Source organism: Humulus lupulus, chromosome 9, assembly GCF_963169125.1.
Source record: "Humulus lupulus chromosome 9, drHumLupu1.1, whole genome shotgun sequence".
Taxonomy (NCBI): domain Eukaryota; kingdom Viridiplantae; phylum Streptophyta; class Magnoliopsida; order Rosales; family Cannabaceae; genus Humulus; species Humulus lupulus.
This window is the reverse complement of record NC_084801.1, coordinates 7040923-7062182: the sequence shown is the minus strand read 5'-3', so window position 1 is coordinate 7062182 and position 21260 is coordinate 7040923. Positions and strand designations below refer to the sequence as shown.

At 37.2% G+C, this 21260-nt stretch overlaps 2 protein-coding genes and 2 non-coding genes across 4 annotated transcripts; 1 reads left to right on the top strand and 3 right to left on the bottom strand.

Moving 5' to 3' along the window:
* Positions 1 to 352: 352 nt before the first annotated feature.
* LOC133799364 (protein FAR1-RELATED SEQUENCE 5-like) lies at positions 353 to 2686 on the bottom strand. The gene has a single exon (XM_062237388.1). It carries the CDS (start codon positions 2684 to 2686, stop codon positions 353 to 355), a length of 2334 nt encoding a protein of 777 aa, XP_062093372.1.
* Positions 2687 to 7691: 5005 nt separating this feature from the next.
* LOC133799363 (uncharacterized) lies at positions 7692 to 9449 on the top strand. The gene is made up of 2 exons (XM_062237387.1): positions 7692 to 7917; positions 8038 to 9449. Exons 1-2 carry the CDS (start codon positions 7692 to 7694, stop codon positions 9447 to 9449), a joined length of 1638 nt encoding a protein of 545 aa, XP_062093371.1.
* On the bottom strand, positions 8280 to 8386 carry LOC133802763 (small nucleolar RNA R71). The gene has a single exon (XR_009877510.1). It is a non-coding gene; the product is annotated as a small nucleolar RNA R71 (small nucleolar RNA).
* A 6097-nt stretch (positions 9450 to 15546) lies between the features above and the next one.
* On the bottom strand, positions 15547 to 15653 carry LOC133802932 (small nucleolar RNA R71). The gene has a single exon (XR_009877675.1). It is a non-coding gene; the product is annotated as a small nucleolar RNA R71 (small nucleolar RNA).
* Positions 15654 to 21260: the final 5607 nt, after the last annotated feature.

The window sequence follows — 21260 nt, the reverse complement described above, 5'->3', positions numbered from 1 at the left end:
CGAAGGGAAAAGTCTTCATTATAACCTATATGCTGGTATTGTATTGTTACAGGCTCTTGAAGACGTGATCTGATTGGGAACATGTGTTCCATAATCAACTGAAAATAAGATAATTATTATTCATGCAATGATAGTGTTAAATAATAATAAATATATTTATTTTTATTGATTTTAACATATTAATAAAACATATATAGATCAATATGTCAGTCGGTTTGTTTATGAAAATATGATCAATACATAAGCGTAGTAATAACAATTACAAAATGATTCCATGATTTAACTATTAAGAGATAGTGATCTTATAAATAATATCCAATACACAATAACATTGCATCCAATAGGTTGCGCATTACACATGATCATCATAATCATTCCCAAAAGACTCCTGCGTTGAATAAGGCATGTCACTTTCACCTCCCGCGTGTTCATTCCCCGATTCTGTGTACCGATCGATACTAACACTGCTTGTGTTTGCCCCTCTTCCTCTTCCAGTTGTGCGGCCACAATTGGGACATGTTCGACTGTTGTGACCAAGGGCACCGCATGCTCCACATGCCATTTGTCTGAAACCTGATCCGTCTGTTGGAATCCCATGCCCGTTGTCCCTTCGCTGCCCTGGATTTCCTTGACCTTTTGTTCTGACTCTAACTGGGTCTTGCATTATGTTTGGATTTTCTCGGTACGATCTCCTCGTGGATGTGCCCTGTGACACTCCTTGGATGTCCATACCTTCCTTGAAAATGGCAGTGAGACGAGCAATTTCCTCCTTTGCTGTGTTATAATATTGTGGTGACTTAGACGCGCAGAAGTTCATCATGGTAGCATTTGAATTAAGTGCACCGAATCTTGACATTTCGCAATGCACAGACTCTTCTTGAATAGGTTGGCTTATCTCCATGTTTTTCGGATGGGATTTTGCATGCAAGCTCCATCGTTTGAAGAGTAGTGAATTTGGGATTATTCTTACGCAACAGGACTTCATCATTGCCCAAATATGTCTACATGGGTAACCGTTAGTCTCGTAGAATAAGCAACTGCATTCGAAATGGTTTGTTCCAAGAGTACGAGTGACCTTATATCTCGTTTGACCATCTCGAAAATTTCCAACATTGAAGATAGTGTGATTTGCATGATCTTCATAGCTGCTGATGAAATACGCATTTTCTCTTTTGATTTCTGATTCCACTTTGTAGTACATTTCCCGGGTGTAGAATTTTGCACACTGATCATAATAAATACTAAGAGCATATGAGGATGGGAGATTGGGGAGCGTGTGCTTCGTTGTAAAGTCATTTTCTCTTTCGATGTGCCTTATTTTTGTCACCGCGATGTCAATGGCTGTAACGAACTCACGTAGGGTGTATCTCTTCAAAAGGAATTTTTTTAGGCAGAAATTCATTGACTCGCAGCGCTGTGTTGTTCTCATTCCAGCAACAAACTGCCCATGGAGGTAGGTTTCTGCCCACATTCGCTTTCTTCTGTATTGGAGTTGGCACCATTCGTTGTCTTCCATTTGATATGTCTCCATCAACTCTTTCCATTTGTTCTCAAACACCTCCTCGTTGTAGTAAGAGTACATCAAATTATTGAATGCTTTCGTGAATCCAGGATCATTACCAGCCCTAGATGCATTTGTGCTTAGATGCCAAGCACATAATCGATGTGTGGATTCTGGAAGTATTTCTTTTATTGCCTCACGCATTGCATTATCCCCGTCAGTGACCACGACTGAAGGTTTTTTTTTATGGTGACATTCTAAGAATGCTCTTAGCATCCATGAGTAAGTCTCCATTTTTTCATTTACGAGCAACGCAAACCTAAAAACACAAGTTGAGAAATGGTGGTTGACACCCATCAAAATGCACAATGGCTTGTTGTACGTGTTGGTCATGTACGTTGTGTCAAATGCTATCACATCCCCGAATGCCCGATAGCCAATTCTTGCAGTTCTGTAGGCCCAGAATACGTTGGCGAGTTTGTTTTCTGTGTCAGCTTGGTGGTACACAAAAAAGTTTGGATCTCGCGCAGAAAGACAATCCAAGAATCCTAATGCACCTTCCGCATCAGTTTCCAGTTTTTCTTCCCTAATTGCTCCTGCTACTCTATTGTACACATCTCTGACTTGACATGGCATTCTCTCATAACCTCCTGACTGCATAACAATACGGGACATAATCTGAGAAGTTTTTATCCCGACTGAGTTCATCGAACGAACTTGTGCAAGAAAACCGTCAGACACCACACGATTATTCTTGAGGAATTGCCACTCAGGGACCGATACCATTTCATGATTATGTTCGTGGCTAAATTCTTTTGCCAACCATAAGTCGTTATCTTTCATGTGAACCACTCTGAGGGCTGCTTGACATCCAGATCTTGTGATTGGTCTTGATTGTTTTTTGCGATTGGGCATATCCACATATTCACTTCGTCTATAACCTTCTCTTGTACAAACCCACCTTCTCATTGATACTACCCCATTTCTTCTCTTCACGTCATCTGACCTTTTGCCAAACCCCATCCACTTTGCATATATTTCATAGAACGACTCCCACTTATCAACCGAATCTAGATACTTACCAACAATGTCCATTTTTTCTAGTTCATTAACTGTTTTAGATATATTTAACTCCTGTATTATCGAAGCCCACTCAGGATTTGAACTTGTATCAACGTCTACCATCTGTAAAGAAATTGTAAAACTTCTTAAATTTACCATGTTATATTTTGTTTAGTTTAAATTACATGTGGATTATGGAATAAGCCCATTTATTATTGGGCATTTGACACGCTATTGTGATTGGGCTACATCTTTAAATGAAAATGGGCCCAATGTATGTGTGTTGTACTTTTAGTATTACCCATATTGCTAGGCCATGAATAGTTGGCAAAAAATGATATTCAAATGTACTTTCAGCCCTTGGTATTAATATAAAAACTTATAATTTTTGACAATGGTGTTGTGTAAGTAATAATGTGGAATTGTATCAAATCCTTAAACATTATCCAAAAAAGAGGACTAAAAAAATAGACAAATGAGATTTTATTGATTTATCATGAGTTGTGATTTAGCAACTTATTTGAACACTATCATTAGAAAATTTGTTTTTTTAATAAATTATTGTCTCATTCAAGATTCTTTTAATAAAATGTATAATTTTTCTTTAAAAAAATAATAAAACATTAATTGTGACTAGACTACATATATTACATATGTATAACCTAAAAATATTGTGATTTCATAAAGCCACACGTATGACTACATAGATTTAACTACGGTTAATATCATTATTATACCACCAACATATATACACGTTTATGGAGCACTATAATCTTTACTAACATGTACGGATTATTTTTCGTTAATTAAGACTTAGATTAAAATAAATAAGAATGTAACCAAACCCTGCCGCTACTACCATTGCTTTTTGTTCATTAGTTAAGCAACTCACTATTCTAACTACCCATTCAAAGGAACATCTTGTGACTATGTCACGTGAATCAACCTCTAAACAAACCTCATCTTCTCCAGACTTGCTAGAAGAAGCTGTATTAATTGCTTTTTTTTTTTCCAGAAGTCTTTGGGGAGGCTGTATTGAAAGCAGCCTTCCACTTTCCAGCCAGCTCCTTCTGCATCTACACGAAACCAAATAATACCATTAATCATTGTTAATAAATAACACATGAAAAATACAAAGTGTGGTTATATTCCAAGTACAGTATCATACCCCAGCGAGCTGAATTCGATTATGCTCTCTTATAGTGGCCTCCATTTTGCGGGTAGTTTCTGTTGCCATTTTCTCAATTGTAGCACTCCTAATAGAATAGAACAGAGTAAACATTAAATACAAAATAATGTGGCCAGTTAATCAATACTCAATAGACTAATTGAAAAAAACAATGGTAACGAATTCTGACATTAAATCAGTCACATTGTCCTTCTTAGCAGCGACCTTTTCGTTCATAACCACACCCTTCTTGCCCACCTTATCATTAGTAGCCACAACACCGCGCTTTCGTTTAATCGTCATTTAAAAAATGGTCAATAATTTATGACTAGCACAATGATACAGGCAACAACTAAATAATTTAGCCTGCAAAAAGTCAAGAATTAGCTCCAAAATTAAGGACAATTCTACTTGTAAACTTATACAACCTCTAGTTCATATAATAAACTATTCCTCACTGTTTTACTTGATTTGCCAGCATTTTTAAAATATATATTAGCTATTTTTTTAATAATTTGTCCCCAATAAATTGCTACTTACAAAAGATACATTTAACAAGTTTTGAATTAAAATTTAACAACAAAGAGAGAATAGTACTACAGTCAAGAATATTTGCTAATATTTAGTGGATATCTTTTATAGTTTTTAAGCCTTGCATCAGCATATAGGGCAGCCAAAACAAGTTGCAATGGGAGCATTTATGAAGCATTAAGATAATTATATAGTCTTCCTCCGTTTTCAGACATAGTTTGGAGAATATTTGTTATTTTTAGTCTTGAAAAATAGAAACAAAGAGAAAGGAGAATATTATTTTTTCTAAAGATAATGGTCCTTCACGGAAAAGATAAATGAAGAGTAGATAATCATCTTTCAAGTCAAAAAAATTAATATAAATGTTGAAGGCCATGAGTTCTAGCAACAAAAAAAAATTAAAAAATAAATGTGCATCCTATAGTAACAGCTGTGTATTTTTTATTAAATCTCTGTGCTAACATTTGTAAATAATGTGCAGATAGCTAACATTTATCATTAAGACCAACCACAACTTTCAAATAATTTCAAGACATAGTATAGTGCACTCAGGCATCAAACCCAATTATCAAAATGTTTAAGACATATAGAGAAAGAAGCAAGAGGCAAATAAACACTCAGTATATGTAAGATTACCCAAATTTTGAAAAGATTCAACTTTTATGGTTGATTGTTTTTACCACATTAGCTCTTTTTTATTTTTTATAATTGATGTCTCATTTCCTCATAAAAAAATTGCCAAAAATCAGTTGATTTTCCCATTCAGAACCATAAAATGGGAAAAAAGAAACTTATGTCGTTTTTTGTTCTTTTTTTTTCAAAAAAAAAATAGTAAATCTAGTAATTTCCTCTAAACAAAATGCACTACAAGACCATTGTAATAACTGGACATGAAGCAATGTACCAGGAAATATATTAATAGATAGATGGGCAGTGTTTTTAAAGTTTATTACTCAAATCTCAGTACAGATATACTCATGATAAGCTCATTAATATAGTTATATATAGCAGGTACAAGCTGCAATACTCAAAATCCAAAACACAAGATCACTCACAAGTGAAAACAAACACATAAAGCATCAAAGCTCACAACGTAATAGTTTCATAAGCAGATTAGAATAATATCCCAAACTCTAGGAGCAGCACCACCACCAAGGCATCATACCAAATTCCTATAGAAAATAGATTAGATTATAACACGGTAAAAGAGCAGGTGTTACTAAAAGTGATGAAATATGCAAGCTAATCAGTCATATTGGCAAAGAAAGTTTGTTCCGGTGGACATGGAATTTTAGATTATATGCATAGACAATTAACCACATCTCTCTCAATCCTATAACTACATATTTTATATAAATCATGATTACATGTCGAACATTAGAGACACACAAAGAAACCACAAATGAGGATTGACTCTTATTTCTTGTTACAGGCAATGTTTAAGGTTCTGAAATAATGACAAGTTCAATGTTAGATTCAGCACACCGCAGCACGATGAAATGGTTAAAATATGAATGACATGATTTTGAGAGTGGATAAAGGTTCAATAACTGTACTTCTTTAACGTTTGCCTTACAATAAATAATGGAAGGAACATAACAAATGGTTGCTTGCAAGCATAACACTAGCAATTTATGAAAAAGAGAACATCTAAATAGTCGAGTCTCCCAGATTATTGAGAAAAGACAAACTAGTAATTAAAACCACCTCATCAAGTTTCTACATGAAAGTTGATATTTCCTAAAAAGATTATTTTGCTTCAGTGGTATACCTGTAAGTGTAAAGTGTTCCTTTTAGGGACAATAAGAGACCTAACGACAAATTATAGGATAGTTCTTGAAGAGAGTGGCATTTAAATAATCATCCATACCAAGAAGAAAGTACACCCCCAAATGCTAAAACATTGTGCAAAGTGATATATGGGAGAGTGTTAGGACTAGTTTTGGTATGTTTTTATGGCGTGTTTTAAGAGGCAATTTTAATCTTTTATTTGGTTTTGTGCGATATTATGCCGGTGTTTATTGTGTTTTTCAGGATTATGTGTGGTTATGAAGGAAATAGTTTGAAATTGAAGGAAAAGCGCGTAATTCTTGAAGAAACGGTGTTAAACGGGCTAAGGAAGGAAAGCTAGGTGAAACCGGGGGTCAAATTGAAGATTTGGTGAAAATGGAATTAGAGTCGCAGCTCTATGGTGTAGAGCCGCGGCCCTAAGAGTTACAAAGAAGGCAAATAAGTTGGCAGCATTTGAGTCGCGGCTCTATCAAGTGGGGCCACGGCACTACAAGGAGTCAGAGAGGAATCCTGGATTGCGAATTGCACTAAAGCCGCGACTCTATTCAACAGTGACGCGGCGCCAGTCCGTACGGTACCCGAAGTTAGGGCATTTTTCAAGGGCAACTTTGTCATTTCGCACATAATTAATTAAGGATTATAAAAGCTTTCTTAATGACGTTTTTAGAGAGAGATTAACCTAGGAGACGGCTGAAGGCACATTGTAGAGGATTGCAAGCGGAATCGAAGAATTCATTACAGTTTTCTTCTTTTCTACTTTGAATTTCTGTATTTTGGATGCCTTTTATTTCTTCTATGGTTATTATGGATTTGATCATGAACTAAACTATTTTTCTAGGGTGTTAATGGATTCTCCTGAACCTTTATTTTAAATTAATGCAAGTTTTATGATTTCAATTTTATCTTGTGATTTATTCAATTCGAACCTAATGCTTGTGAATGATTGATCACCATTAACATGAAATATATGATTTTGATTCGAAATTTGAGAAGTGAGAATTGAATATGCTGTAATTGAATAAACATAGATTTCATATTAGGACGAGAGTACCTGTGTGGTCTGTGTAGTTTTAGGGTTGTTAATTTTAATGCCTATCTTATGTTTATTTATCACAGAGATGTAGAAAATTTGCATAAGATTGAGACTTATATATCCTAGTACGAATATAAGTTATTATTGTTGACCTGCTATCACAAGAGAGAAATTGAATAGTAAGATTTGTGTTAAGGAGAATTAAAGAGGATGGTTGATGAAATTAATTGCCCTAGTTTTTAATCCATTGAATTTCCTTAACGTTATTTATTTTCAGTTGTTGAAGTTAATTTTAGAATTTTGTTTTACAATTTTAGTTAATTCTTGAGACTTATTTATCGTAAGCCAAATAGAAATAGGAACTAAGTTTTGGTACTTAGTATACAGTCCTCGTGGGAACGATCTTACTTACTCATTATTACTTGTTACGATTACGTGCACTTGCGTCTCGATTTTACACAACAAGTTTTTGGCGCCGTTGCTGGGGACTGTTTTTACTAATATCAAGAAATTAATTCTTGTTCTAATTTGGTTTCTTTTCTTTTTATACCGTTCTCATTCTGGTTTTCTTTTGCAATTTGTGATTTCAGGTACTTATATAGTTTATGCGACGACAGGGGTCTGAGTCAAGGGTGCCTGTTGATCCGGAAATTGAGAAAACCTGTAGAAGAAATCGGAAACAGAAAAGGGTAGAAAGAATGGCTCAAAACAGAGGTAACGGAGGGGTTGACAACATTGCCCATGATAACGCGGAGAATAGAAATGCTGGGATAGCAGCGGATAATGTTGGAGGAATAGGAGTTGCACCAGTTCAGCAACCAATGCAAAGAAGTTTGCGGGACTATGTGCTACCTACTGTAACGGGGGCACAGTCATGCATTAGACCTCCAACGGTTGAGGCTAATAATTTTGAAATTAAGCCTGCTATTTTTCAAATGGTACAATCATCAGTTCAGTTTGGGGGATTACCAACGGAAGACCCAAACTTACATTTGGCTAATTTCCTAGAGCTCTGCGCCACATTCAAGATGAACGGAGTGACAAATGATGCAGTAAGATTGAGACTTTTCCCGTTTTCATTGAGGGACCGAGCCAAGATTTGGCTTATTTCTCTGGAAGCCAATTCTATAACAACATGGGAAGAGCAAACTCAAAAAATTTTAGCGAAATTTTTCCCACCATCGCTGTCTGCAAGGTATAGAGGTGAAATCAACAATTTTCACCAAAAAGATGGTGAATCGTTGTATGATGCGTGGGAGAGGTTTAAGGAGCAGTTGAGAAAATGTCCCCATCATGGAATTGAAAAATGGATGTTAGTCCATATTTTTTACAATGGTTTGTGTGGTACTACTCGCACAATCATAGATACAGCGTCTGGAGGAGCGTTCATGAGTAAGAGCGCTAATGAAGCTTATGATCTGTTGGAAGAAATGGCTATGAATAATTATCAATGGCCATCAGAAAGAGAAACCATTAAGAAGGTGGCTGGAGTGCATGAATTGGATGCCATCTCAATGTTGTCCGCTCAAGTGGCAACATTAACTAAACAGTTACAGCAGAACAACATTCATGCTCAGGCTCCCATGATGCAGATGCAGATTATATGTGAGTTATGTGGGGGGCCTCATTTATTTGAACAATGCACAATGAGGGATCTTAACAATATGCCTCTGGAGCAAGTGCAAACAATAGGGAACTTCCCAAGGCCCTCAAATAACCCATACTCAATGAACTGCAATCAAGGGTGGAGGAATCACCCTAATTTCTCATGGACAAATGGTCAAGGTAGTCAGCAGCAGTTTCAGCAGAGCCAACATCAGTACCCAAGGCCTCCTCCTGGATTTTATCAATCACAAAATAGACCACCACAACAGCAAATACCTATGAGGCAACCTGAAGCACAACCTGATGTACTTAATCAATTTATGACAGAAACAAGGGCATCTATTCGAAGCTTGGAAACTCAGATTGGACAGTTGGCCACGCTTATGGCAAACCGAGCTCAAGGGAACTTGCCAAGCACTACTGAAGTGAATCTGAAGGGAAATCTTAATGAACAGTGTCAAGCTATTACCTTGAGGAGCAGAACAGTGTATGAAGGACCAAGTATAGAGAAGAAAGTTGAGCAGAAGCAGGATCAACAGGCACCTATCACAGAGAACAAGCAGAAAAGGGGTAAAGTTGAAGAAGAGGCTAATGAGAACCTTGAGAAAAAGCAGCCAGAAATAAGCATAGACCACCATATAAAGATCCCATATCCTCAGAGGCTTCAAAAGAACTGTCTAGACAAGCAGTTTTCTAAATTTTTGGATATCTTTCGAAAGCTACACATCAACATTCCTTTTGCCGAAGCACTTGAATAGATGCCGAGTTATGTGAAGTTTACGAAAGAAATTTTGACTAAGAAAAGGAAACTAGAGGATTATGAGACAGTGGCATTTACTGAGGAGTGCAGTGCGATACTTCAAAAGAAGCTACCTCCCAAGCTTAAAGATCCGGGTAGTTTCAACATTCCATGCTCTATAGGGGGTTCAATGGTGACAAAGGCTTTATGTGATTTAGGGGCTAGTATAAATCTAATGCCTCTATCTATTTTTCGAAAGTTAAAATTGGAAGAAGCTCGGCCTACTACCGTGTCTTTGCAAATGGCGGATCGATCACTGGCTCATCCGAGGGGGATCATAGAAGATGTGTTAGTAAAGGTCGATAAATTCATCTTTCCTGCAGATTTTATTATTCTTGATATGGACGAAGATGAAAATATTCCAATTATTCTTGGAAGGCCATTTTTAGCAACTGGTAGGGCCTTAATAGATGTGTAGAAAGGCGAGTTGAAGTTGCGAGTACAAAAAGAAGAGGTAACATTTAATGTTTTTACAGCAACAGAGGTTCCAACTTGTTGTAGAGTTGATGTGGTGGAAAGTAAGGGTGATAAGCTAAAATTTACTAAAAAGAAATCTATGGTTGAAGGTGGCAAGTGAACAATTCGTCATAAGGTGAAGAAGATTTTTAGTGAGAAAGCTCGATTGTTTCATTAGCGGTGGAAAGTTCCAAAAATGTGCAATATCAAGAAACGGGCGTCTTCTCATGATATTATGGCTCTTAAGGACATGAGGGGTGGTTTGGATCCGAGTTGAATTTAAGAAAGTGGTCAACGTCCGGCTAAATGACGTTAACGACAGCGCCCTTGAGAGGCATCTCAAGTTTATGTTTTCGTTTTTTTTTTTAATTTTTATTCTATTTTTAGTTGAACAATTCTATTTTATTTTATTTTTGTTTAGTTTTTTTAATAGTTTATGTAATTAGAACTGTGAAAAACGTGAAAAAAATAGCACAAAAGTTGAAAGAGCCGCAGCTCTAGAGAAGTCAGAGAGCAAGTGCTGAGAAAAGTTAGAATTAGAGCCGCAGCTCTATACACCAGCGCCGCAGCGCCAATTGGGCTCAGAAACCCAATTTAAGGGTTTCCATTGGAATTTTTTTTTAGCACGACTCCCATACCGCTCCTCCATTTTAATGTTATACAATGGGGTCTCAGGTAAGTCTCTTCTTTTTATTTGAGTTTAACATTGGGGACAATGTTAATCTTAAGTTTGGGGGAAGGGATTTATTTTTTTAGCTTTGCTGTTATTTGTTGTTTTTCAAGTTTAGTATTAGTTGTTATTGTGCTTGAGTCTAGTTTTCATGGGGTTGTTAGAGTGTAAACCAAGTTGATAATTTGTTGCCGATGAGATTGAATGATTGCTATGTTGTATAATCCAAAGGAAGAGTTGTGCATATAAAAAATATGTGTGCTTGATTGAAATACTTTGTCACTTCACTGTGGTTAATTGGATACTTGTTTGAACTATTGCTCATAGTTGTAAATGTGGGAATTGAACTTTGTATATGCATGTTGAATTTGGATTGTGGATTGTATAAGTTGAAATTTTTCTAGAACTTGCTTGCTTGCTATTTGAGACGAAATCCTAAACAATACACACTTAAGAAGAGGATATAGGCCATCTTTGGAACGTTTGAGCCTTTCAAGCTAACCCTTATATATTTTTATCCCTAGTTACCATATTTGAGCCTTACAATTGATCTTTTTCGTTGCTTAACACATGTTTTGAGCTTATACTTGTATCCGTTTATTCATTATTCCCTTTGTCCTATACCATGAGCATAAAACATATCTTTTGATTGGAAGGAGGAGTGAATGTTTAAGGGACATATGTAGAAATATGTGGTTACTCAGTGCAAATAAAAAAAAACAAAAAAAAAAAGACAAAAGATTGAAGAAGAGAGAAACAAAAGGAGAAAAAAATTACAAATTAAGAATAAACTACATTCCTTAAGTTATTTACTGAAAAATCTAAGTTTGGGGGAATGTAGTTGGAAAAAAAAGGAAAAAAAAGTGATGAATAAATAGTTAACTCTTCTCAATCTTGAAAAAAAGGAGTAACAATGGGATGTGAAGTTGAGTTAAAGGGATAGGTTGTTTGGTTTGAATGCTTATGGTATATTTGAGCCTAAAATGTCTTCTCATCCACCTTTACCTAAGCCATCTATTACAAGCTTTGTAAAGTCCTATTGATTTTTAAGTGTGTATTTGTTTACATTAGTGGAGAATAGTAAGTATAGCAAGCAAATGGAATAATCGTGTTGAGTGGATTGATGGTGAGAATTTGGCATGTATAGATTGGTTCAATTCTTTACATTTATTGGTTATGGGTGAATGAGCATGAGTATCGATGAATTACAGTGAACAGGTGAAGTATTTTGATTGAAATTCTGGATTAATTGTTGAAGTGGCACATTACTTTTCTTTAGAATTATATGCATATGGTATTCATGATTTTTGAGGCTATTTTAATGGTTGTCAATTTGGTTTGTTTAGTTTTTAAGGAGTCTTAGTTGTGTTCTTTACTCGAGGGCGAGTAAATGATAAGTTTGGGGGAATTTGTTAGGACTAGTTTTGGTATGTTTTTATGGCATGTTTTAAGAGGCAATTTTAATCTTTTATTTGGTTTTGTGCGATATTATGCCGGTGTTTATTGTGTTTTCAGGATTATGTGTGGTTATGAAGGAAATAGTTTGAAATTGAAGGAAAAGCGCGTAATTCTTGAAGAAACGGTGTTAAACGGGCTAAGGAAGGAAAGCTAGGTGAAACCGGGGGTCAAATTGAAGATTTGGTGAAAATGGAATTAGAGTCGCAGCTCTATGGTGTAGAGCCGCGGCCCTAAGAGTTACAAAGAAGGCAAATAAGTTGGCAGCATTTGAGTCGCGGCTCTATCAAGTGGGGCCGCGGCACTACAAGGAGTCAGAGAGGAATCCTGGATTGCGAATTGCACTAAAGCCGCGACTCTATTCAACAGTGACGCGGCGCCAGTCCGTACGGTACCCGAAGTTAGGGCATTTTTCAAGGGCAACTTTGTCATTTCGCACATAATTAATTAAGGATTATAAAAGCTTTCTTAATGACGTTTTTAGAGAGAGATTAACCTAGGAGACGGCTAAAGGCACATTGTAGAGGATTGCAAGCGGAATCGAAGAATTCATTACAGTTTTCTTCTTTTCTACTTTGAATTTCTGTATTTTGGATGCCTTTTATTTCTTCTATGGTTATTATGGATTTGATCATGAACTAAACTATTTTTCTAGGGTGTTAATGGATTCTCCTGAACCTTTATTTTAAATTAATGCAAGTTTTATGATTTCAATTTTATCTTGTGATTTATTCAATTCGAACCTAATGCTTGTGAATGATTGATCACCATTAACATGAAATATATGATTTTGATTCGAAATTTGAGAAGTGAGAATTGAATATGTTGTAATTGAATAAACATAGATTTCATATTAGGACGAGAGTACCTGTGTGGTCTGTGTAGTTTTAGGGTTGTTAATTTTAATGTCTATCTTATGTTTATTTATCACAGAGATGTAGAAAATTTGCATAAGATTGAGACTTATATATCCTAGTACGAATATAAGTTATTATTGTTGACCTGCTATCACAAGAGAGAAATTGAATAGTAAGATTTGTGTTAAGGAGAATTATAGAGGATGGTTGATGAAATTAATTGCCCTAGTTTTTAATCCATTGAATTTCCTTAACGTTATTTATTTTCAGTTGTTGAAGTTAATTTTAGAATTTTGTTTTACAATTTTAGTTAATTCTTGAGACTTATTTATCGTAAGCCAAATAGAAATAGGAACTAAGTTTTGGTACTTAGTATACAGTCCTTGTGGGAACGATCTTACTTACTCATTATTACTTGTTACGATTACGTGCACTTGCGTATCGATTTTACACAACAGAGAGTGGCATAAGTTGCGCAATATAAGAAATCAAAGGATATTAAATCTCTCACATGATTCGATCCGGAAGCAGATAATAATGGGTCTTCTGAAAGAGATCAAGCAAATATTTACATATGTATGTACTGTGTATGTAGACATAATGTAAGCAAAAAGAAAACCCATCAAACTTATAAGGTACTGAGTCAGAGCTAAAGGTTGTAGTTTTAATAAAAGAACTTGTAGATGCCCCCTTTTGCAGCATGATTTGGTTTGTGAGCTATATGTGGCCAATCTGAGTTAGTGATAAGCGTACAAAATGTACGTTTATTTATAACATTTTCAGATTGATTTGGTTGTTTTTCTCAAGAGAAAGTTTCTATTTAATCTGTTTGGTGAACTTGTGCAGTGTGTCGTAATAATTCTGATTTGTTCGAGAATTTGGTTAAATGTTCGTTTTAGTAGCCGAAAATTGGCTAATCTTTGGAAATATGGAACAGGAGATATATCGCCTGTCTTGGGCGATATATCGCCACTTGTGGAATTCCAAAATTCGGCTTAAACAGAACGACATCAGAAACTCGCGTTTTCATCGAGAAAAATTCACCAGGCGATATATCGCAGTGTATTAGGCGATATATCGACACGAGGGCATTTTTGGAAAGTATTATGGAAATTCGTAGGTTTTTGGATTTTTTGTTAAAAGAATAAAAAGGAGATCGAGAGGGAGAGGGGAAGCATTCTGACGGCAAAGAGAAAGAAACAGAGAAGAATCCGCATTTATTTTGTTTGTGTTTTTTTTATGTTTTTGAATTTTAGATTGGATGATGAAGTTTAATATTATGAACTAAATTCGTATTTAGAGTATTTTAATGTAGTCACTGGATATTCTATTCGTCTTTAATGCAATTTCTATGAATCTTTGAATTTATGGTTATCTATTGTTCTTATGTTTAATGCTTGTAATTGATTGGCCATCTGTTGCATGATTATTGGTTTTAATTCAATATCTGAAAAGTGAGAATTGGAATAGCTTTAGACAATAGACATAGATTTCAATTTAGAACGAAAGTATCAAATTGGTTTGTGTAGCAATTAGGTTTTTGTTCTTAATGCGGTTTATGTGTAGAATTTATCACAGACATGTAGAAAATTCGCAGGTAAACTGAATATTTTATATCTTGAGAGAGAATAGAATTGTCATTAGTAAACTTGATATAACCATAGATCACAGAAACATATTAGTTGTATTATTGATTGAATAGAATTGAAGGTTGATGAAATTAGAATACTCTAATCTTTCGCTTATATTAAATTTCGTTAATTAAATTGTGCTTTCTTAGTTTATTGTTCATTGTTAATTGTCATAAAAATTTCATTAGTCAAATAGAAATAAAAGTTTGCTATTGGTAATTATTAGATCAATTCCCTGACGGAACGATAATATATTTCCACTACTATTACTTGTTTTTTCGATTGCGTATACTTGCGCAGTAGTAAAAATTCGCAACAAGTTTTTGGCGCCGTTGCCGGGGAATTGATATTCTATTAATATCAAAATAGTTAATTTTTATTCTAATTTGGCTGTTTTTATTATTTGAACTAATCCAAATTGTCGCATTCTGTTTTAATAGGTGAATCTTTTGTATGCGACGTGAAGGATCTGCAAATCTTGTTCCTGTTAATCCTGAAATCGAAAGATCCTGCAGACAAAACAGAAGGAAAAAGAGGTTGGAAGCATCAATGGCTGCCAACCAAAGAGACGGGGTTAACAACAATGATGGTCAGAATCATATCACTCAGGACCAAAATGTGCGAGCAATAAGAGATTATGTGCTCCCCGCTGTCACAGGAGTGCACTCGTGCATTAGGCCGCCGACTATTACTGCCAATAACTTTGAGATTAAGCTGGCGATGATACAAATGGTCCAAACTTCTGTTCAGTTTGGTGGTCTCCCCAATGAGGATCCTAACTTGCACATAGTGAATTTCCTTGAGCTATGTGCAACGTTTAAGTTTAATGGGGTGAGCGATGATGCAATAAGGCTGAGATTGTTCCCTTTTTCACTAAGGGACAGGGCAAAAAGTTGGATTATTTCTCTACAGGCCAACTCAATCAACACATGGGAGGAACTAGCTCAAAAGTTTCTCTCAAAGTTCTTTCCTCCTGCAAAAGCTGCTAAGTTGAGGGGAGAAATCAATAACTTCTATCAAAATGAGGGAGAGTCATTGTACGATGCATGGGAAAGATTCAAAGACCTGCTCAGAAAATGCCCTCATCATGGTATAGAGAAGTGGATGTTAGTCCACAATTTTTATAATGGGCTTTGCGGTACTACTCGCACTATAATAGATGCAACAGCAGGTGGTGCTTTCATGAGTAAAGGGGCTGATGAGGCATATGAATCATTAGAGGAGATGGCTATGAACAATTATCAGTGGCCTGCCGAAAGAGATACTTCACAGAGAAAAGTAGCTGGGGTACATGAATTAGATGCTATAACTGCTTTAACTGCTCAGGTTGCTTCATTGACAAAGCAGTTGCAACAAAACAAGATCTCAGCTCAAGCCCAGGCTATACAGATGCAATCAGGGTGTGAAATATGTGGAGGGCCTCATTTATATGAACAGTGTACAGCGGCCAACATGTATGGTAATATGCCAGTTAATCAGGCTCAGGTACAGGCAGTTGGTAATTTTCAGAGGCCTTATCAGAATCTGTTCTCCAATACTCCAATACTTATAGTCCTGGGTGGAGAAATCACCCAAATTTCTCATGGAGAAATAATCAGGTCCAACAGTCACAGTTTCAAGGGCCATACCAGCAGCACATGCCACAACAGCCTATGAATCAAGCCTCATCATCACACCAGCCTAGACCGCAAGATCAACCAGAAAAGCCTAATGAATTGCAAGCAGCCTTGTTGACCCTCACTAATACTCAGACTCAATTCATGACTGAGACCAGATCCTCTATTCGAAACCTTGAGACACAAGTGGGTCAGTTGGCCAACATGCTTAATAACAGACCGCAAGGGAATTTGCCTAGTAATACTGTGGTAAATCCTAAGGAGAATTGTCAAGCAATTTCGTTGAGGAAAGGTAAGCAAGTGGAGCAGCCCAGTGTACAAAAGTCAGTGGTTCAGAATGAAGAGTTGGGTGATAAATCAGATACAAAAGCGAATGGGGTTACTGAAGACCACCAGGGATCAAACAAGTGTCCTCCCGTTGTTGATAGTCAGCCAGTTCAAGTTCCATATCCTTAGAGGCTTAGAAAAACTACACTTGATAAACAGTTTTCTAAGTTTTTAGAGGTATTCAAAAAGCTGCACATCAATATTCCATTTGCTGAGGCATTAGAGCAGATGCCTAGTTATGTCAAATTTATGAAAGAGATTCTGTCAAAGAAAAGAAAGATGGAGGAGTATGAGACAGTGGCACTCATTGAAGAGTGCAGTTCGATATTGCAGAGAAAGTTGCCCCAAAAGTTGAGAGATCCGGGGAGCTTTACTATACCGTGTACAATTGGGAAATTTGAATGTAAGCATGCGTTGTGTGATTTGGGGGCGAGTATAAATCTGATGCCTTTGTCTGTATTAAGAAGACTTGGTTTGGGGGAGGCAAGACCGACAACCGTCACTCTCCAGTTAGCAGATCGATCGGTAAAACATCCACGGGGAATTATTGAAGATGTTCTTGTGAAGGTGGATAAGTTTATTTTTCCTGCTGATTTTATCGTTTTGGATATGGAGGAGGATATGGATGTACCAATCATTCTGGGCAGGCCATTTTTAGCTACTGGGCAGGCTTTGATTGATGTTCAAAAAGGTGAGCTGACACTGCGAGTTCAGGGCGAAGAAGTAGTATTCAACGTGTTTAAGGCCTTAAAGTTTGCAAATGTCAATGACAACTGTTTCAGAGTTGACCTGGTAGAGAAAGCGATGGCTGAAATTAATCTCACAGAGGATTCACTTCAGAAGAGCTTGACAATTGGGGATATAGATGCTGAGTTAAACAGTGAGGTCCAAGAGTGTGTACAGTGGTTGAATTCTAAAGGGCCAATTTATAATCGAAAATATGAAGATTTGGGCCAAGGACCTGAGAGACCATTACCATCAGTTCAGAGACCTCCAGAGTTGGAATTGAAATCATTGCCAGCACATCTTCGATATGCTTTCCTGGGTGAGAAGGAGACTTTACCAGTTATTGTGTCTTCTTCTCTTTCTAATGAGGAGATGGAAAAATTGTTAAGGGTGTTGAGAACTCATAAGTTGGCAATTGGATGGACGTTGGCAGATATTCAAGGGATAAGTCCATCCACAGTTATGCACAAGATCTTGATGGAAGATGACAGTAAGCCCTCTATTGAAGCACAACGTCGATTGAATCCAGCAATGAAAGAGGTGGTAAGGAAGGAGATCTTGAAGTGGTTAGATGCTGGGGTGATCTATCCTATTTCAGACAGTAGTTGGGTGAGTCCAGTTCAGGTAGTCCCTAAGAAAGGAGGGATTACAGTGGTGAAAAACGACAATAACGAACTTATCCCGACACGTACCGTAACTGGTTGGAGGATTTGTATAGATTATCGTAAATTGAATAAAGCAACCAGAAAAGATCACTTTCCACTGCCTTTCCTTGATCAGATGTTAGATAGATTGGCTGGACATCAGTATTACTGCTTTCTGGATGGCTATTCAGGGTACCATCAAATAGCCATTGCGCCTGAGGATCAAGAAAAGACGACCTTCACCTGCCCATATGGTACTTTTGCATTCCGTCGTATGCCGTTTGGTCTGTGCAATGCCCCTGCCACTTTTCAACGGTGTATGATGGCTATCTTCTCTGATATGGTGGAACGGAGCATTGAGATCTTTATGGATGATTTCTCTGTGATGGGGTTTTCTTTTGATGATTGTCTAAGGAATTTGGAGGCTATGCTGAGAAGATGTGAAGAGGCGAATCTAGTCTTGAATTGGGAAAAATGCCACTTCATGGTAAATGAAGGCATAGTACTTGGGCACAAGGTGTCTAAGAATGGTATTGAGGTTGATAGGGCTAAGATTGCTACTATTGAGAATTTGCCGCCTCCAGTTTCAGTTAAGGGAGTGAGAAGTTTCCTTGGTCATGCGGGGTTTTACAGAAGATTTATAAAGGACTTCTCCAGGATTTCTAAGCCACTCTCAGCTTTGTTGATGAATGGGGTGCCATTTGAGTTTGATGAGAAGTGTCTTGAAGCTTTCAGGATACTAAAGCAGAAGTTGGTGTCGGCACCTATAGTAATTTCACCGGATTGGGACCAGCCATTTAAGTTAATGTGTGACGCAAGTGATTTTGCAGTGGGTGCGGTTCTGGGGCAGCGTGTTGACAAAGTATTTCGGACTATTTATTATGCCAGCAGAACACTAAATGGCGCTCAGTTGAATTATGCCACCACTGAGAAGGAGCTTCTTGCCATTGTCTATGCATTCGACAAATTCAGGCCGTATTTGATGGGGAACAAAGTTATTGTGTATACTGATCATTCCGCAATCAGGCATCTTATTGCTAAGAAAGATGCTAAACCCAGACTTATTCGTTGGGTGCTTCTTTTACAAGAGTTTGATATGGAGGTTCGGGATAAGAAGGGTACAGAGAATTTGGTGGCGGATCACTTATCAAGACTCGAGTTGGGGGATAAGTCAGAACTTGCTGCAGGAGAGATTAATGAGAGTTTCCCAGATGAACAATTATTTGCAGTGGAGGATGAGTTTGTGCCATGGTTTGCGGATTATGTGAATTATTTGGCAGCCAACGTAGTGCCACCGGAATTTGTTGGGCAGAGACTGAAAAAGTTTTATCATGATGTGAAGAACTACTACTGGGATGATCCTTTCTTATTTAAACAAGGTCCGGATTTGATTATCAGAAGATGTGTGCCGGAAAGAGAAATGAAGGACATCTTGTTTCATTGCCATGCATCGCCGACTGGTGGACATTTTGGGGGAGCAAGGACTGCTGGAAAGGTCCTTGAATGTGGATTCTATTGGCCTACTCTTTATAAAGACAGCTATGACTATGTGAAATGGTGTGATCGTTGTCAAAGGGTAGGTAATATCTCAAGACGTCATGAAATGCCTCTCACTAATATATTGGAGGTTGAATTATTCGATGTTTGGGGTATTGACTTTATGGGACCCTACCCACCGTCGTTCGGTAATTTGTATATTTTATTGGTGGTGGATTATGTAAGTAAGTGGGTCGAAGCAGTTGCTACTTCAACTAATGATGCTCAGGTGGTAGTCAAGTTTCTGAAAAAGAATATTTTCTCTCGTTTTGGCACACCTCGAGCGATTATAAGTGATGAAGGGACTCATTTCGCCAATAAGATTTTTGATTCCTTAATGGAGAAATATGGAATTAAGCACAAGATGGCATTGGGATATCATCCGCAGTCAAATGGGCAAGCGGAAGTGTCAAATCGTGAGATCAAGCTGATTTTAGAAAAGACGGTGCAAGTTAATAGAAAGGATTGGTCGAATAAGCTTGATGATGCGTTATGGGCTTATCAGACAGCTTTTAAAACGCCAATTGGTACTTCTCCCTACCATCTTGTATATGGTAAAGCTTGTCACTTGCCATTTGAATTGGAGCATAGGGCACAGTGGGCATTAAAGAAGTTGAATTTCAATCCGGCCGCTTCGAAAGCATTAAGGCTAGCTCAACTGAATGAGCTAGATGAATTGCGTCATGATTCCTACGAGAATGCAAGAATCTACAAAGAGAAGACAAAGAAATGGCATGACAATAATATTGTCAATCGGACTTTTCAAGTGGGCGATAAGGTGCTGCTATTCAATTCCCGTCTCAAGTTATTTCCGGGAAAATTAAAGTCTCGATGGTCGGGGCCATTCAATGTTACAAAAGTTTTTCCATATGGGGTTTTGGAGATTCAACAAGGTGATTCTTCGCCGTTTAAAGTTAATGGACAGCGGGTGAAGCATTACTATGGAGGAGAAATTGAGACGAAGGTCAATATTACTCTGGTGGATTCTTGAAGGAAAGGAAAGCAGCGTCCGGCTAAATGATGTTAACGACAGCGCTTTTGAGAGGCACCTCATTATTTTGTAATGTATTTGCGTTTTCGTTTTCATTTGACATTATTATTTTTAATTTCTTTCATTGTAGTAGAACCGTGAAAAACGTGAAAAAAAAAACAAACAAAAACAAAAAGAGTTGAAAAAAAAATTGATAATTTGAACAGTGTTTTGGCGATATATCGCCTACACCAGGAGATATATCGCCTGAACAACCGATTTGGAGGGAATTTTGGTTTTAAGTTGGAATTTTTTTTCAGTCCCAGGAGATATATCGCCTATCAATGGCGGTATATCGGCTAGAGCAAAATGGGAGGCGACATATCGGCGGTTTAAGAGGCGAAATATCGCCGTGGAAGTCAGAGACGACGTTTTGGTAAACAGCTTAAGGCGATATATCGCCTTATACATGCGATATATCGGCTAAAGAAAATGGGGCTGCGCTATATCGGGGCTGGAAGAGGCGAAGTATCGGCATGCAAGTCAGAGGCATAGATCGGCATACAGCTTGTGGCAATATATCGCCACATATAGGCGATATATCGCCTGGTAGAGTTTTTTGAAAATAAAAAAGTCACGTGGGGAGCACATGACCCGTTTAACTGAGTTTATATCAGCATAAACCCCAAATTCGACCTACATTCCAGAACCGACTCCTTCTTCCTATCTTTCCCACTTTCCTCTCAAACAAAACACTCTCTCAATCATCTTCATCAAGCACTCAAGGGGCCGATTAAAGCTGTGATTCACGACTATTTTTCCCATCCTCTCCAAGATTTTCAAGGTACATTGTTAAGTTTGGTGTGTTTGATGCTTTATTGA

Coding starts and splice junctions, on each gene's coding strand:
- LOC133799363 (XM_062237387.1), top strand. CDS start 7,692: ATGCGACGACAGGGGTCTGAGTCAAGGGTGCCTGTTGATCCGGAAATT. Junction 7,918..8,037: donor TCAGCAACCAATGCAAAGAA/GTTTGCGGGACT, acceptor TACAATCATCAG/TTCAGTTTGGGGGATTACCA.
- LOC133799364 (XM_062237388.1), bottom strand. CDS start 2,686: ATGGTAGACGTTGATACAAGTTCAAATCCTGAGTGGGCTTCGATAATA.